This window comes from Natator depressus, chromosome 1, assembly GCF_965152275.1.
Source record: "Natator depressus isolate rNatDep1 chromosome 1, rNatDep2.hap1, whole genome shotgun sequence".
In the NCBI taxonomy this organism is placed as follows: domain Eukaryota; kingdom Metazoa; phylum Chordata; order Testudines; family Cheloniidae; genus Natator; species Natator depressus.
In genome coordinates, this window is record NC_134234.1 from 281,776,225 (window position 1) to 281,794,527 (window position 18,303).

Here is an 18,303-nt window from a genome sequence, read left to right on the forward strand (position 1 = left end):
TTTCATGGGTGGGGAGTGGAAACCTTCCTTACCTTCCTTTTTTATTGCTTATATACCTAACTTAGTGGGATGTTGTACTTATTAATGGAACTAGGTATAGTGTGAATAGGCACCAGGAAAGCTTCCTCCACAGTCCAGACACATAATCATATTCTAATCTATTCTCAGGGCTAGATTTAATGATGATTTTGTGCTAAAGTGTACATATCATCCTGGGATCTAGGTTGAGACACACTCTTCTCTAGAGATCAGTCCTTTTTAAGTCCAGTTCTCTAGAGATAAGGCTGATGATTATGTAATTTTGCCACTTAAATGGGTTAAAGTTGGATGGGTAAAATATTCTAAATATTAATGTTTTTAAACTTAATAATGGAGTATTGGTATACACATCTTTTAAATGAAAAATGAAGCAAGATTTCTTGTTAAATCCTGTAATACACTCTCTGTTGATACTTCTGTTTTTCCATGCCAAAAAGCCTGAGATAAACAGTTGGTTTTAAAAAGCAGAATGATGTAGATCATATATACTACTAAGAAACTATTGAGCCAGATGCCATTTTTTAAAATCCAGATACGGTTTTGGAGACTGTGAAATTATGCAAATTTGAGGGATGGTCTAGGGTTCAGTAGAGAAATTGATTTCTTAAACATCATTATGATTCTAAAAAAGTATCTGTTTTTTACTGCCACCATGTTGGATTGTCATTTTTGGATAGTGGATGTGTACTGTTCAGTTTCATTTTTCCAGTTCTCTTAACTAAATGCAAGGGGAAGAGCTTAAATCAGGGTCTAAAGACCTGGGAAAAGTGATGAAGTTCTGTGTTCCTTTCCCCTCCCCCAGATGCCTCTTCTGCATCTTTGAGGAGTAATGGGATGAAAGTAACAGAAGAAAGTCAGACTGGAAAAATCAGAAAGAAATTTCTGTTTGTGAGATGTAATCTATAGCAGTGGCTTAGAAAGCACCTATGGAAACTCCCTTTTTTAAGGATATTTACAAGTAGACGAGACCAAAGCACTAGAAAATGTACTGCAGGAATAATCTTGGGGGTGGATAAAATGGCCTAATATATCTTTTCCAATTTTTGACTTCTATATCCAGCCACACTTGATAACTTGAAATGATCAGCACTGAAATAAAGGTGGTGATATTTATATTTTCATTATTCTTTCTTCTGAGATTATCTCTTTTGTTATAATATTTCATAAATTTATAGCTGCATCTAGTTAAATTGTAATCTTGGTCTCATTTTAGAAAAATATGTCGAAAAACTTTTTGGTGTAAACAGAGATCGAATGTCAGTGGATCAGATGGCCGTTCTTCTTGTTAGCAATATCAATGAGAGTAAAGGTCACAGTAAGTAACTTGTTTGATATTTTTAATAAAACAGTCTGTTATATTATAGCGTTAACATTGCGTATGAGCTTGACAAATTCTTACGATAGTATTGTAAAGAGAAGATTTGCTTACTCTATTTAAGTTTATTGCACTGCAACATATGGTTATGGTCTTCTGTCTTTAAGCTTCTTTTTGTTATAAGGTAAAAATTTCAAAAGTGACTTGTGCACTCAAGAACCTAAGTCTCATTGAAAGTCAATGGAATCTATACTTCTAAGACACTTAAATGCTTCTGATAATTTTACCTAAAATGACTGACTTTGAACAAAAATACATTGGTTTGTGGCTGCAAAACAATTTCTTTTCTTCTGTTTGGTTACAGCACCTCCATTTACAACTTGGAAAGACAAAAGGAAATGGAGACCTAAGTACTGGAGAAAACCTGTTTTAGATAGTAGTAGTAGTAGCAGCAGCAGCAGCAGTGAGGAGGAACAATCTCTGGGAACTATTAAATATGGTAAGGCAAAATTGTGTTGTGCATTAGAAATAACTAATATTGGGGGAAGGGGGCGGGGAGTTGCAAGCACTTACTCAGATAAAGCATGAATTTACTTCAGTATATGATCCATTTATGTACTCCACGCATAAGCTTCTTGACTACCTTCTCCTCATTTGCCTGTTCTTTATTCTAGGATGATTAAATCTATGTATATCCATTTAAAAATAAATAATTTAAAGTCTTAGTGGGAGCTGTTGTTCCCTTCTCTTGCAAGGAACCTGCTAGAATGTTCTGGAGCATCTAAGATTGGCGCATGCTTAGCAGGGCATAGCTCTAGAACTAGTTTACCTGTGCCTTAAGACATCAAAAATCTTAGTCGTTACAGAGATTTCCCACATGATTTGTGCAAATGGCACAACCACCTCTTCCCCTCCCCCCCCCCCCCCCCGAGTGAATCCTGCAGGAGGATCTTCAGAGGATCAGACTTGTTTTGTGATGAACTTTCTCCTATGAGCTCTGCCTCACTCTCAGTGCTGCCCTATAAGTTATCCCTAACCAGTATGATCGTGCAAAAGCAGTCCTCTACCACTTCCTTTTTCCAGTTTTCACATTTGAACTACTGCCAGTTTTTTGTGCCATGCTTACTGCTTCTTTCCTGCTTTAAGGAGAGAGTACCTTTACCTTTCTCTAAATGTGGTGGGTGGCTATTGTATTTGAAAGGTATCCTGACATTCACTTGGGAATTCTGTTTGATGGTGTTTTCCCTCATCTTAAATATACGATTAGTTAGTTCAAGTTCCACTGTGAAAGGTAATCTGCATGCTGAACAGAGACACTTTATTCTTCCAGCCCATCCTGTAGAACACAAAACAAATGTTCGAGCTTTGGATGCTGTTGTGACTCCAGATGATGTCAGATATTTCACAAATGAGACTGATGATATTTCTAATCTGGAGGCGAGTGTACTCGAAAACCCCTGTGATGTACAGCTTTGGATTAAACTTGCATACAAGTACTTGAGTCAAAATGAAGGGTAGGTTTTTATCTATAGGCAAACAAATCTGTTGCCCTTTTATATTTTTTGGTTGATGCTTTTCACCTGTGCTACTGTAATCAGGTTTCCTTCCTGGTGTCAAAGGACCCTTTGTTTCTTTGACAAAGCCACAAATATCTTATTGCTTAAAAGCAGTTAGAAAAAACTTCAGATTAGATCTCTTGCTGTACACAGTCCAGTGCATGAGTAATAAATTATATATTTAACTCCAGACAGGTTTTATTTCAGAGTGGAAGTAGTTGAAATGGGAATTAGTAAAGGAGTAATCATTTTAAAAAATACACAGTTTATAAGATTACAGTGGAATAAATGTGTCCAGTTCTACGAATTTTTACATCAAGGTAAGTAGGATAGAGGGAAACACTGATTTTAAATCTGCCTTTGGAATGCTTGGGATGGCATTCTAAGACAACGTGTAGTCAAGGTGCTTTAAGATGACCCACTAGAGTAAGAACTGCCAGGTGTTTTGCAGTTTTTAATCCATGTGGAGTATGTGGGGAAAATGGTAACCTAACTCCAGTGTGTTTTTCATGTTGTCATTTTCTTGCCTTTGGAATTCTTAGTAACTATGTTTTTTTCATTTTCCTTAACTGATAAGAATTAGAGAATCAATATTTTTTTTATTTTATGGTAAAAGCATCCCAGTAGCAACTTGGTCACTTAGGTTGAGTAGGCTGTTTCATTCTAAGTTTCTTAAATCATAAACTGTTCTGGAATGAGATTGTCTCTTCATGTGTGTTTTGTGTAAGCCATAGCAAAAGAGACCCTCATCCTGACTCGGGCCTCTGGATACTACTGTACTATAAATATTTAATAAGCTTCCCTTTTCAGAAGTTTTTTCAGACATATACATTCTTCAGGATTAAATTTTCTGTCTAAATGTGAATTATTTTGGAAATCATGGACAAAATTTAGCACTTCATTCCTTAGTATCAGCACATGAATATACCTCTTCGTCCACGCTTAAAGAAAAATCTTGATTATTGAGCTCTACAGTTTCAAATTTGGTGTGTGTGTAATCTTCGATGAGGAATTTATGCCTTATCAATTTGGGAGCCAGTACTTGCTTATAATGAAGTGAAAATAGCTTCATGTGAAATATGTAACTTACCAAATTAAGTATGTAGTTTTAATTATCCAGATATGTGCAAGCCTGCACAAGTATGGATGTATATTTCAAATAGCATGCACGTTCTGGTGTATGAACATTTGGGTTTTTGCAAATTTCCTTGAAAAATAAACTTAAAATTCAGTGCAAAAAATGTTAATTTAAACAAATCAAGAAATTTAGTCTTCAAAATTTAACGTTTAGATAACCACAACAACTGCAGTTGAGCCCCACCTACCGCATTGTGTAGGTTTGTGTTATGTATACTTTGGCCTGGCCTAACCTAACCACTTACTGAGTTCAATAAAAACTCAACAGGCACATCCCAGCAGAGGAGTTACTACTGTTGGAATCATAACTTTGAATTTCGTTAACTTGTTAATGCTAGGATGGAGTATTTTAACAAGCTTCTGTATTGACTGTAATTGCAATATGAACAGTGGGTACAAAGCTGGTTTATGTGAGGAAGTACAGTGATTCACAACCTCTGTATCAGTGCTTGCCAAACTGAGAGATTCATGGGGGAGCCATGAGCATTTGGGGAAAATTTTTTAATCAGTATTCCCCCTCTCCTCCCCCCGCCCAATTAACTGACTATTAGATGAGGCTTAAAAAATCACCTTCATCTTATCTATTGGTGTGCACTAATGGTTTTCAACCCACTAGGGGTCCACAGATTATGTCTAAGATTTCCAAAGAGGTCTGCACCTCCATTTGAAAATTTTTAGGGGTCTTCAAATGAAAAAGGTTTGAAAACCACTGGTCTGCTCCTAAAGTTGCTCCTGTTTCCGGGACTGGGAGCTTCTCTGTGCCCTCGGGTCCTGCAGGGGGCCTTTAGCACAGATACTCTGCTGGGGGGAAGCATTGAGCAGGAAGACTCTCAACTGAAAGTCCTGCTGGCGTGGAGGGCAAAGAGACTTCCAGTGCCAAAAGCAATAGCATTCACAGAAGGGAAATGAAGGAGAGAGAGGTGCATCTTTTTATAATGGAGTGACTTTTACCAAGGGCTAAGCCTACATGTAGCAAACATTCAGCTGAAGAAGGTGATGATTTAAATCAAGTTAAATGGAAAAGGAAGAAAAGTAGATGTTGTGATAGTTACGTTGTTTGGATGTTCATGTTTTGATGTGACACTGGAAAGTGCACGACAACAATAGGTGTCATTTGCTTAAGTGTTAGTAAATGAAAGTATGAGGCCAGGGAAACCAAACACGAGTAGCAATTTTTTTTTCCCCTTAAGAAAGAGGAAGAATTTAAGTGGCAAAAATAGTCACTGCTAAAGAAGCAGTTCCTCAGAAAGCCTTTGAAGAAGCTCCTGTTGTGACCATGTGAATTCCAAAATGCAAACAAGCACACACCCTTAGCAAGACCCTTATATTTCCAAAAGAAACAGATGTGTATAAAATTATGATTAGGGAACAAGCAGCCATGGCACTGAAAACCATTCCTGTGTCAAATGATGCCATCCGTTGACACACTGATGACCACGTGAAAATGCCTATGACCACTTGATAGAACAATTAGGAAGAGGCAGTATTTTGCACTGCAGCTTGAAGAATCCAGACAGAGCCAATTTGTCTCATCTTCTGTGTTACGTGAGATTTGCCAAAATAGGTACAATAGGTTGAAGAACTTTTATTTTGCAAAGAAATCCCAGTCTGAACAACCAGTGAGGAAATACTAAAGTTTTGGATACCTTCATAGCAGATGAAGGACTTAACTGCAGTTGGAAGGGGGCTGTGTATTGACAGGACTGCAGCTATGACTAGAAAGAACAGTGGGGTTTCAGCATGAATAAAGGAAGTGGCAGAAATAGCAATTAGGACATTGCAAGGTTTATAGTCAAGCTTTTTAATAAAATCCCTGGCAGTGCTGCTTCCGTTCGCTTCCAGTTATTTCTGTTTCAGGAATGATTTCTGTGAAAACTAACAGAAATCATTTAAATTTGGAAAACTACTTATGTCTGACAGCAAACATTGTACAGCCCCTATGCAGTTTGAAACAGGCCCATTCTTCTCACTAAAATCTTAGGCTGTGTCCTAACATGCAAAAAATCCATATGTTCAAATTATAGTTCTAAAAACCCAGATTGGAGTAGATAATTAAACAAGCTTTATGAAATTGAGTAAAGTTGCACAACTGTCCAAATTCTAGTGTCCCTCTTGAATCTGGTGTCCTGAGTTGATGTGTGTGGTTTTTTTTTTTTTTTTTTTGTTTTTTTAAAGGAGGGTATCTGGTTGTGGGGACCCCCCCCAAGTTCTTAAATATCTGTAAGGGAACTACAGTAATAAGTTTGGGGACCACAGCTCTATACTACCAAGGATGCATTGATAACTTGCTAGGGCTAGAAGGCTGTACCAAACTATCATATACATGGAATTTTAATCAGAAATTGTTTAGTTACATTGTAGAGCACTCTAAATGTATGCTGCATTCCTTAAAAACATGGACACAAGTTGTTCTGAGGGCTGCAGGGGAAGGAGTACCAGAGGGCAGGATAGAACTTCCTTCTCTGAAACAACTCTCCTGATGATCTGGCTGTTAAGAGGTGAACAGGCCCATTATGACTTGTGAATATAAGTCCATTAGCTGATTTGCAATGCTTTTGATTTGTTGAGATACACAGTGGAAAGTCTGTTTTGCATATAAGTAATTTCAGAGGTTTGTATACATGACCAAAAGCACACACGAGGTGTTTTAATCTTCTTTTGAATCTTCTTGCATAAACACAATCATTTAGGTCTGTGTAAAATAATTCCTAAATAAATAAACATCCATCCCTCAAATAGAATAAATAAGACTAGCCTGAGAAGCTCTCTCTAGTTTTATGGAAGTTACTTGATGTTTATAAACTGCAGACCACATATGCAGTCCATCACTTGATTGGCAGTTCTGCCAAGAACTATACTTGTGTTACTTAAATGTGGTGAGTAGTTAATTACCCCCAAAAGGGGGAAAAGTTGTGGCTTAAAACTGGGCAAGAGTAAAAGAGCGAAATAACGTGACATGCATTCTAGTCTGCAGTAAAGAGTAACATCCCACATGTGCTGTATATAACAGATAAAATCTTGCCAAAGAGTGAAATCCAACTTCTTGCTTCATTTAACTTTTGAAATGTTTCTACTTTTTTAGCTTCTTTCTGGGTCAGAAAGTGGGAGACCTCAGGCCATGGATAACCCCTGTTCAAGTTAACCACATCCTGTTAACTGGCATCTTCTTCCAAGGAGCTGATACTCCTGTCCTTTTGTAGAGTATGTGATAATAGTATGCAGTTCATATAAATATGAAAAAAGTGTGGTCTTTCTGCAGTCCTCCATTTTATAACGGCAAGAAGCATTTAAAACACTTCTTTAAAAAATTCTAATTTCTGTTCATTTGACATGCCTCCCTCTGAAATGTTCCATCTCGAATGAGCTCTAAAAGTTACTAAGTCCACTCTTCACTTTAAGAAAACATTGAGATGTAATATATTGGCCCAATTTTTCCCTTCACAGTTCATCCTCTGAGTGCTTGGATTCTGCTTTAAATGTTCTGGCTCGAGCACTAGAAAACAACAAAGAGAACCCTGAAATCTGGTGTCATTATCTCAAGCTGTTCTCAAAAAGAGGAACCAAGGAGGAAGTGCAGGAGATGTGCGAGACAGCAGTAGAGTATGCGCCTACTTACCAAATCTGGTGGACGGTAAGAACAAAATAACACTATGTACTTCAAGCACCTATATATAATATAGTGCAAAAATATACCAATACTATAGGTAAGCAGTGAATTTTAGTGTGCAACAGGGAGAGGGTATCTTTTTTTTTCTTTCCTTTTTTTCTTCTTTTTCCCCTGTGCTAATACCTTAGCTTTTAAAAAGATCTAATATAATGGTAAAAAGCAAGGAAATTTACAGTTAAGTTTAAAGTGCTGTCCTTAGCAGGGTCCAGTTCCTATTGCATTTGGTTTGATGATCAAATTTATCTAAAGCAAGGTGTTGCATTTCCTAGATACAAAGGTGGGTGTGTGTGTGTGTGTATTTGGTTTTTTAAGTTAAACCTCAATTTAACTTGAAATTTCTTTGCCTTTTGTGAATATTGATTTTCAATAACATTTGAATGGAGTGGTGTTTCATTTGAGGTAATATCTAAAAACACAGTAAATAAAAAAGAGCATCATATTTGAACCCTAACAGTTTGCTAGTAGTTGTTGTTGTGAATAAAATATAGTGATTTATGTAGCTTTTAGCCTTAATGACAGGTTTCAGAGTAACAGCCGTGTTAGTCTGTATTCGCAAAAAGAAAAGGAGTACTTGTAGCACCTTAGAGACTGAAGTGAGCTGTAGCTCACAAAAGCTTATGCTCAAATAAATTGGTTAGTCTCTAAGGTGCCACAAGTACTCCTTTTCTTTTAGCCTTAGTAACTGTACTGAAGTTTTCCCCCTAATAATTATTTGTGAAATATTTCTATCTAGTTTTTGAACCTGGAAAACTCTTTTGATGGAAAGGACTATGTATGTGGGAGAATGCTGCAGTTCCTAATGGAAAGTACAGAGGGTGAAGAAAACTCTGATCTCCTGTCCTTTCAGCTGTTGGAGACCCTGCTGTACAGAGTTCACTTAAGCATGTTTACAGGAAGACATCAAAATGCTCTTGCTCTACTTCAGGTGACTATCAAGTTACACACATTTTAACCCCTATTATACTGGATGCTTAAATACTAATTATGTGTTATTTTTTTTTGTTTTGTTTTTCATTTAAGTGCCCAACGAATTGCCTTTTTCCTTTACTACTTTGTGGTGCCTAGAATTCTAGTAGTTCCAGTACCAGATAAGTTATCCCATTTATTGGTAGAAAGTTGATACAATTGGAGGGATGCTTTTGTGCATGTGTTAATAAGGCAGATTTTGATAAATTTTTAAAACTTTCAAAAAGATATTGAGGAGAATTCCCTCTTGATTGCATGAATTGTTGCTAAAAGACTGCCTTTAAAAAAAAGTTTATTGAATTTTTATCTTACAACTTGGAACATGTATTGCAAAGCAGCAACATTGATTGTTACAGCTTGTGAGGTATCTTTATTCATTATCCTAATTTAATAGTCCAAGGCCCTTTCAAGCCAATCTAGTGTTGGTAATTTCTTAACAATTTTTAGAAAAATTATTTTAAATACTGTGTTTAATATTTGAACCATTGTAAAATTTTGGGTGATATTTTAACTTCTTGGGGTGGCGGAATTATTTATTTGTCCTTCGTTCCTTGTCCTTTACATCATCCTTTGAAAACATTATGCATGTGCGTGATTTTGTTTTCTTTTCACTTTCCACAATCAATAGAGGAGTTAGTAGTCCTTTTCCATGGCTGCAAAAAACACAGCAATGACAGGGCTTTGCTACTTATCTGTGAAATGTAGAAAGATGTCCTGAAAGACTAGTTCTGATCATTACTAGGTATGATCTGCTAGCAGTTGGAAATGGGAAACAAAACTTTGATGTCTGCTCCTAGCAAAAGGGAGATATAATAGCTGCATACTTCAGTGGTTCATGCCTACCAGCAAGGGGATTTTCTTAGTCACATGGGTTTTTAAAATTTGTTTTGTAATGCTTTTTCCTAACCCTACCAGTTTAGGTAAGTCTTTTATGTCTTGGGGCTAGTCTGCCCTAAAAATTATTCTAAACGTGATATTGTACCTCTCTATTTTTTTGTGCATCATTTATTCCAGAGCACGTGTACTTCGTTCAAACACAAAGATTTTTGTCTGCCAGTCATCACATACTTTATTTCTGATGTGCCAGTCTCATTAGACTATTTTCAGACTTGCATATAGCACTAGTAGCAGAGTCTGAAGGCGTACTACTGCCCTCAGTGACATCTGTGCAAATCTGTCTTCAGGTAAATAGATAAGATAGAATACGTGCAGGGAGAAGAGATGCTGAGTACAAAGTCCATTTTTGTATGGTCACTTCTCTGAGTAAGACGGGTCCTTGTCATTGTCATCGTCTAAGCCCGTAGTATTATGCTGTTCAAGGGCCATATTACATGTTTGCCTTATGTGTACTTGAGCTGCTTCCGTGAGTAAGGAGACTAGGTATTGGCTCCAGGTCTGTCTTTGGGTTGCCTGTCTGTCATCATGAGAGCTTTTGAGAACATGGAAACTTCACGTTTCCTCATTGTTTCTCTCATTTTCAGATCTCAAAATATACTGCTCTCCTATGTAGAGCATATCAATCAAAAATATAATCCCGTTTGTCTTTTACCTTTACAGAATGCTTTAAAATCAGCTAATGAAAAGATAATAGCAGAACGCCTCACCATAGGTGACCGCTGCTTGGCTTGGCTAGCTTATATACATCTAATTGAATTCAGTGTTCTCCCTGTTAAGTTTTATGATCCTGCTAATGCCAACCCTTCAAGGATAATGAACAAAGAGCCGTTTTTAATACCATGGCAAACAGTTCAAGATGTGAAGACCAATCCTGATATGTTGTTAGCTGTGTTTGAAGGTAAGTTATTTAGTACATAACTTTGCTGCTGCACTGCTGCTCTCCTCATTCAAATGGGCAGTGCCTCTCACCTGTGGAACTCAGGATGGGAAGGAAAAGGTTTAAACTCTGATTAAACCGCTTGCTTGTTGGTGGTACAAATTATTGATGTATGAAGGAGACACACTAGCTTTTATCTTTTTCGGGGACACATCCTCTGGAGTTGGCAAGACTTACTCCTAGCAACCTGTAAGAAATTCTTCTCTCTCTGGGAATCCTCATGTCCTCATGCTCCCAGTTAAGCCTTCTGTGGTGAAGTCATGGCTTCAGGCAGGGCAGTGGGAAGTGAAGCCCCAGCTTGAGTCCAACTCAAAAGCCCCATGGACTGATAGATCCAGTGTTTGTGGCTTGCAACAGTGTGCATAGGTCACCCTTCGAGGTTCTAGAAAAGCTGCTGATAGCTAGGTTTGGAAGGATTAGTTTTTATTGGTGAATTATCTGTAAACTTGATTTCACGGAACACACAGAGCCACAAAAATTTCCATTGATGAAGAACAAAATTTAGATAGGCAAAGTAAGAAAATGCCGCTTGAGAACTTATTGGAGTTGGATTTAAGGACTTTTTTAAAATTTATTTTTTAAATATTTTGATGACATGATGACAAGTTGTGTTTAACGGTTATAAAGCTTTAACTTTTTGAACCTCAACATCTATGGTCATTAAATAATTCTGATCTCCCCTGCATACCTTCCCACAACTGTGAATATTTTTAAGGATTTTTTATTTAAATTAACATTGATTTTTTTTCAGTCAGAATTACTTTTTTTAATAAAAGTCAAATTCTACCCAGGCTACCTGTGCCATGTCTTGGACTTGACTCGGTGCTTGTAGGTGGTCTCGGCAGTTGTGGTGGGGGTAGAGGGAGTCCACTAGAAAGGTGCTGCACCAAGGGATTCGAGCCTCTATGCTCTAGTGATTCCTCAGCTCAGGAGAGTGGGGAGGAAAGCTGAAAGTTGAAATGAAGTCCCTGTTGCACAAAAACTAACTAAAGAAAAACTTTTATAAAACAAAGTGGTTGGGAGAAATTGAACCACTTGCTTGTGCTGCTGCTGAATTTCTGGTATCCTGAAATGAGGGAGGGACTTAATCCTGGAGCCTCCGCTAAGAACATGGCAGCCCATCTGAATTCCACAGGTGAGAGGCATTACCAGAAAATTATTAGGTAAGAAAGTCTTCATTCTCGAATTACACGTTAACTATCTGAAAACAACTTTTCTGAAGGTCACATGTTTCCTTTCCCTAATTCATAGGTAAAAATCAACTTAAACATGTTGTATAGATTTGTGTAAAACTTAACTTATTTAAATCTGTGTTTAAGCTTATATTTACAGGCTTGATTTTAAACTTTTTTTGTCTCTTTTTAGATGCAGTACAAACATGTACTGATGAAAATCTTGGAGCTGATGAAAGAATAGCTATCTGCCTTCCACTTTACAGAAACATGATTGCTCTGCAGCAGCTACTGGAAAGGTAAGAATAGGTTACCAGACAGAACACTTGTATAAGGATATTCAGTTCAACACTTTCTTTTTTTAAACTTTTAACTGTTTTGTTTTAAGGTGGGAGGCTGCTATAGAACTGTGCATCTCATTACTGGAGTTATGCCCTGTCAACTGTCAGTTGCTGGAAGCGCTGGTTACTTTATACTTGCGGATGGAACAGCATGACAAAGCCTATGCTGTGTGGCTTACAGCATTTGAGAAAAACCCTCAAAATGCCCAAGTTTTTTATCATATGTGCAAATTTCTCATCTCCGAGGTAAAAAACACCCTCATTGGTTTTGTGGCTTATGTATTCTGTAAAATGAGTATATTTGTACCTTGCAATGTGTAGTTAGTACTAATACTTAGCACTCTTGTAGTACTTTCAATCTTGAAAGCACTTAACAAAATGTAACTAACACTTGCAAAATACCTGTGATGTGTCATCCTCATTTTATAGTTGGAGAAATAGGAGCAGGGAAATTGAGTAACTTGCGCAAGCAAATAGGAAGAATTGATGTGAGAATCGGGTTCAGAACTTGAATAACTGACTCCCAGTCCTATGTCCAGACCACATCCTTGTGCAAGAAAAGTAGAAGATGTCACAATGTAAACGCATTAGTGCATTATCTCCTCTCTTCCTGTTACCTGCCCTTTGATATAATTTAATTATATTGCTCCTTGAAAGATTCAAGGGAAAGTACTCCTTTAAGAAATAGTTTAATGAATTTTTTTAACTTATGTGCTGTAGGCTGACAGAAGTCTTACGTAATGTCTAATTTACTTTTAAAACAGAAAAGGGCAGACAGTATTCCTCCATTGTTGCAAGAATTTGTCGCAGCCTTCTTTGAGAATGTATGTCAGGAGCACAGTCCCATGGATCTATTACGGTAGGATTGGAGAAGGCATTATTTAATTCATACTGATATAATTATGGTGTCATGTAATACAATAAATTGTAAAGTATCTGATTTTATTAAAATTGCAAAACTATCAACAGGACTCTTTTGCACAAAAGCAAGGCAATCTAGAGTTGTTAAAACTCCATTTTTAATTTACGTTGTGTCTACGTTTTACAATCCATTAGATTGTGCACTGTTCTAAGGTTTGCACTTTCCTTATTTAACCATGTCATTTCTGATCATTTAATCTGAGCAGTGCAAGGTAGTTTACAGTTAAGTTGGTCTTTGTTTATTTTAACATCTGCTGGTGGTTTCATTTCCTTGATTTTTGGGATGAGGAATAGAAATATGTTGAATATTTAGGCCAAAAATTTTAAAGTGGTGTGCCTAAAATTACACTCCTAAATCTGTGTTTAGGTACCTTCATAAAGCCCCAATCCAGTTATGCACGTAACTTTAAGCACAAGAGTAGCTCCATTCAAATCAAATAAACCTGAATTTCACCTTCAGTTTTTATATACTGTCAGCTTAATGGTGGTAATGGAATTTTTATTTTTTCCACAAGCTGATCAAAGTTAGATAATTTTCAGTTGTTGTAAAGGGTTGACATACATATAATATGAAAAAGGAAACATATGTCTGCATCAAGATCAGATGTAAAGAAGCTCAGTGTTCGCAGTTTTTATATAGTCTAGTATCTTTCTTGATGCAGAATAAAAAGAAAAAAGGAGGACGTTTTTAAAATTGCTGTTTAGATTTGATAAGCCTAAGTAATATTTTTAGAAAGCTGATGCTAGGTACACCTTATCTATTTTGAATGTGAGATGTGAAGTGTATTTCTAAAGTATATCAGTAAAAATTTGTCTTGTCAGGATTATTTCTATATATAGAGAAGCAATTCATGTTCAAGTATGTGCATATTTTTGTTTTAGGTATCTCTTGAATTTTCCAATGCCGATTGAATTTACATCACCTCTGTATAAAGGACATCTTACAGATGATATTTTAAACCAGCAAGTACCATTTTTGTGGCAAATCTACTGGTGAGAATTTTTATAGCCTCTGAGAAATGAACAGTAAACAGTGGATTTTATAATTTAAGAGTGCATTTTACATACTTAAGTGTGTATTATATTGGGTTCTTTCTGAATGACTAATCCACCAGTCCTTCTAGATGCTTCCCTGGCTGCTGCAGAACCGGGATGGATTTATGGAGCTGTAAATGAGGATGTCATCAAAGGCTCACACTTGGGAAAAGTTCCAGAGGTTCTGTCCTTGCTGTGCCAGAATGTGGCTGTGGCTTATCTCTACCAAAAGTGCCAGTGACTTTTTTTTTTAAAACTTTTCTTCCTTTCCCTGTTTCAGCTATCTCCACTTCTCGTTCTAGGTTTTTCCCATTTCTCTATTTTGCCTTTGCTTGGTTCTTCAGCATTCTTCTTCCCCAGCCTCTTTGGCCCAGTCTTCCTACAGTAAGGACATGCATGTTCTAAAAGTTGGGACTTTCCAGAGACAGATCTCTTCTCAACAAAAGAAAATGCTACGGACCTGGTTTTCCTCAAGAAGAAAGCGATGTGTAAAGGTGACAGATCCCAGTCATGCACTTATGATCTACTTTGTTTTTCCTGTTGTTCCCTCTGAAAGCAAGGTTATTCAAGATTTGCCAGGAGAAGATACTAGCTGTCATGGTAACACCGAGACAGCCAAAGAGGACCCTTCTTTTAGTATAGGCAATGTCATTGGGATACTCTCTTGTGCTGTCATGTAAGAAGCCTACTTCATGGTCTGGCTTTATGCCATCTCCATGATTGACTGCATGGCTTTTTGAATAGAGAGGCTGAGCTAGGATAACTCTCCAAATGAATGCTTACTTACTGGTGGAAGGTTTCTTTGAAGCTAGCAAAGATTAAAACCCTCCCCTCGAAGCGTACATCCGCTGTTTTACCTGCTGCATTTGTTGCATTGTTTCAGATTAGATGGTAAGCTGTTTGGAGAAGGAATTGTGCATCTCTCAGTACCTAGTACAATGAGGCCTCCATGATACAAATAATAAATAACATGCAAAAAAGAACAATATATCAGCAGGGAGGGATAGCTCAGTGGTTTGAGCATTGGCCTGCTAAACCCAGGGTTATGAGTTCAATCCTTGAGGGGGTCATTTAGGGATCTGGGGCAAAAAAAAATTGGGGATTGGTCCTGTTTTGAGCTGTGGGTTGGACTAGATGATCTCCTGAGGTCCCTTCCAACTCTGATATTATATGATTCTGTGCTACAACTAATATGCACCAGGATTCAGTATATCCTGAATTTTATTCAGGACAACACATCCCCTTTGGCACTGGGAATAAGTATACTGAAGATTCATCAAGCACCTATGGACAACTTGCTCTCTGGACAGTGAGCTCAGACTTGCATTCCACATATACATTTTTAGCTTCTTGAATCATAAAAACAATCCATGCCTGCCAAGATTAGGAAACACCCATTTTAGAAGCCTTGTACATCATGTAGTCACAGACCATCCCCTCATATGAGTCTGTATCTTATTTCCTATCCATGATTGATGTTTCTGAGAATAATAATTTCATCAAGGAGAATCATTGAGCTTTATCAGCCTTCTTGATAAAGTTGAGCAGTACAGCATCTTTAGCTATGCCCTGCTGAGCTGTGAAGACAAATCTTAAACGATGGAAGGACTCAGGAAGTCAGCAGGTGCCTCTTTCCTTTTCAGATGCAAAGGACAAATGATTTCAAAGTTCATCTTGTCAGGTGCATTGCTGTATTATACAATCACAGAGTGGAAATACCAAAACCTGAAAGGATCAAGGAGCAACAACATTCACTTGGAAAGAGCATGTGACTTTTGTGACTAGTGACTTGGTCCTTTGTTCACACCTTCTCCAAGTACTATACACAGGGCCTTTGGTTATCCACTGTGCTGCCTTTGACATCGTTCTTCATGCTGTGGCAGAGGGCTCATTTAGTTATCTAGCTATATTTCATTGCTATACTCCCCCCCTACCCCCCCTCCAGTTTGTGAATGCATTTTTTTCTTATAACCTACTTAGCCAAAGATTTCTTAGCAAACTCCTAGCTAAACCCCTAAGTATAGATTGGTGGATGAGTGTCAGAAATTTCTCATCTTTTTAATCTCTCATCTTGGAAAAGTTATGTCCATCAGTCTAATCCTCCCCTTCTTCTGGGAGCAGAAAAACAATATTAAATGTTTATTGACCATTGTTTGACTTTTTTTTTTTTCTTGCTCTTCTTAGGGGAGGGTGTCCATATATTTGCTGTTTACCGTTTCCCCTCCAGTGTTGTTTCTGAACCCTTAGTGTTTAACTAGCAATCACAGTCTGATCGTCTCAAGTGTACATTTAATGATACCTTTTGGAATTTTATTGTTGTGGAGCTTTCCAGAGGGAAGCTCTGGTTACCTGTCTCCAGTCTGCAGCAGTCAGAGAACACTCTTAGGTAAGGATTGGCAGAAAGAAAGGTGCTTTTCAAGAGTAGAAATGTACAGGTAAGAGAAACTTTTAATCTTTATTTAAATGCATTATAAATACCTATTTAGTTTACAAACTATTACTCGTTAACTGCTGAAAGATTAGTCATTTTTATTAATTATGACTGATAAAATTGAAATTGGGCTTATTTTAGCAATATTAATGATTTCACTTGTGCCTTTGTGAAATATTAAACTCTGCATTGTCCTTCTTTCTTTTATTTAATATACAAGATAAGAGCAAACCCACTAAGGCATAATGCTTTTTAACTTTTAAAACAAACAGTTTATGCCAGTCTCTTCATGCAAGTGTTGGTGAAGCACTGGATGCTTATGAAGCAGCTCTAGGAGCAGTGATGCAACAGGAAACGGTGCAGAACATTTGGATGGAGTAAGTTTAAATGAAGGGGGGAAAGCTACCTAATTTCACAGTTGTAAAACTAAGGCCTTTGGAAGTGTCAATGTGGTTTTCTTTTGTTTTTTTTTTGTTTTTTTTTGCAGTTACCTTGTTTTTCTCAATAGCAAAGTTGTTGGATCCAACAATAAAGTTCAAGAATTCAAGCTTTTTACTGATCTAGTGAACAGATGTCTAGTTACAGTCCCCACCCGATACCCTATTCCTTTTAGCACTGCTGATTACTGGACCAATTATGAGTTTCATAATAGGGTAAGAATTTTCAGTAACCAATTGTATGTAAAAATATGTATTGCTAATGACCTTTTAGCAAATGTTCTTAACTAACTTATTGAATTAGAGCACTCCAAGCTTATATTTTCTCTTAGCATTTCCCAGTTTCTTAAAAAATGTGAATTTAGGGAGGAGAGTGAATAAGCAGTGAACAAGGGAGACTTTTCTGAGCATGGAGGGCATAAAGATAAATGGAAAAAATTGTTTGGAAGAGTGGTAGGAGAAGGAAGAAATTAGAACAGAAATATTGTTGGTAACAAGATTATATGCGTCCTTAAAGGTGAGGTTGAGCTGGAATTAAATCCAGTGAGACAAAAAGTGAAGAGATTTAAGGAGGAAGTTGCTCTACACCAGCAAGACAGCAATATCACATCAGCAATGAAATTTTTAAATAAATTGGGGCGATGAGAAGAGGATAAGACTAAAGAGAAAGTTATAGTAGTTACGGCAAGATTTGATCGGGGTGGATGTGTGTGTTTGCAGAAAGGAAAAGATAGGGTGTGTTTTGTTTCTGTTTTGGTCATGAGAGGAAAGGGAGACTTCATGGTGTGCAGTGGAAAAAGTCAACAAAGAGGGTGGCTATAATAGTGGGAGACTGGAAGGGTACTGGAGTTGTGACTTCATTTTTTTTTTTTTTTTAAGGGGGTAGTTCAGCAAAATTAGGAGGTAAGACCATTTTGGAGGGTGTGTGGAGTGGCAACAAGGCATCCAAGATGGGATGTCTGAGAGATGGTTGGAGATAAATGAATGTGAAGAGGGAAGAGTGGGAAGAGGTAGTGTTGGGAATTATCTAGATAGAGGTGGTAGTTAAAATTTATGGGAATGGATAAGGTCCAAGTGTAAAAGAGGAGCTAGCACAAAATCTCAAGGGATAGCAACAAGAAAGGAGAGAGTAAGTCCCTGAAATATGCTTAAGGAATGATCAGCAAGATAGAAGAACCTGGAGCACTCAGAGGGCAATTCTACCTAAATAACTATCTGAAACGCTTCCTTCAGAACTGTTTCAGGACAGAACAAGTGATTTGATAGTGTACTGCATTAGGACACGCATGCCCATGCAGTGAAAGTATAAGGATTTTTTGTCTGAATAACACTACATACTAATGTATTACTTACTATCTAGTAATTAAACAATTCCATGCCATCTCCTTCTCTGTTCCGTAAGAGATTTCATATGTTTACTTGGCTAGTGTAAATTGGTATAGTTCACTGACT

At 37.3% G+C, this 18,303-nt stretch overlaps 1 protein-coding gene across 2 annotated transcripts in view; it reads left to right on the top strand.

The window, feature by feature from the left end:
- The window catches only part of ZFC3H1 (zinc finger C3H1-type containing), a 58,129-nt gene that overhangs the window by 33,569 nt on the left and 6,257 nt on the right, over nt 1-18,303 (top strand). For both annotated transcript variants that reach the window (XM_074942042.1, XM_074942043.1), the window contains 12 exons: nt 1,253-1,354; nt 1,719-1,853; nt 2,685-2,868; nt 7,492-7,678; nt 8,448-8,639; nt 10,238-10,475; nt 11,880-11,985; nt 12,075-12,273; nt 12,792-12,886; nt 13,831-13,941; nt 16,687-16,791; nt 16,902-17,067. In XM_074942042.1, the coding sequence (XP_074798143.1) occupies nt 1,253-1,354; nt 1,719-1,853; nt 2,685-2,868; nt 7,492-7,678; nt 8,448-8,639; nt 10,238-10,475; nt 11,880-11,985; nt 12,075-12,273; nt 12,792-12,886; nt 13,831-13,941; nt 16,687-16,791; nt 16,902-17,067 (1,820 nt within the window). The remainder of the gene's footprint in view (nt 1-1,252; nt 1,355-1,718; nt 1,854-2,684; nt 2,869-7,491; nt 7,679-8,447; nt 8,640-10,237; nt 10,476-11,879; nt 11,986-12,074; nt 12,274-12,791; nt 12,887-13,830; nt 13,942-16,686; nt 16,792-16,901; nt 17,068-18,303) is intronic.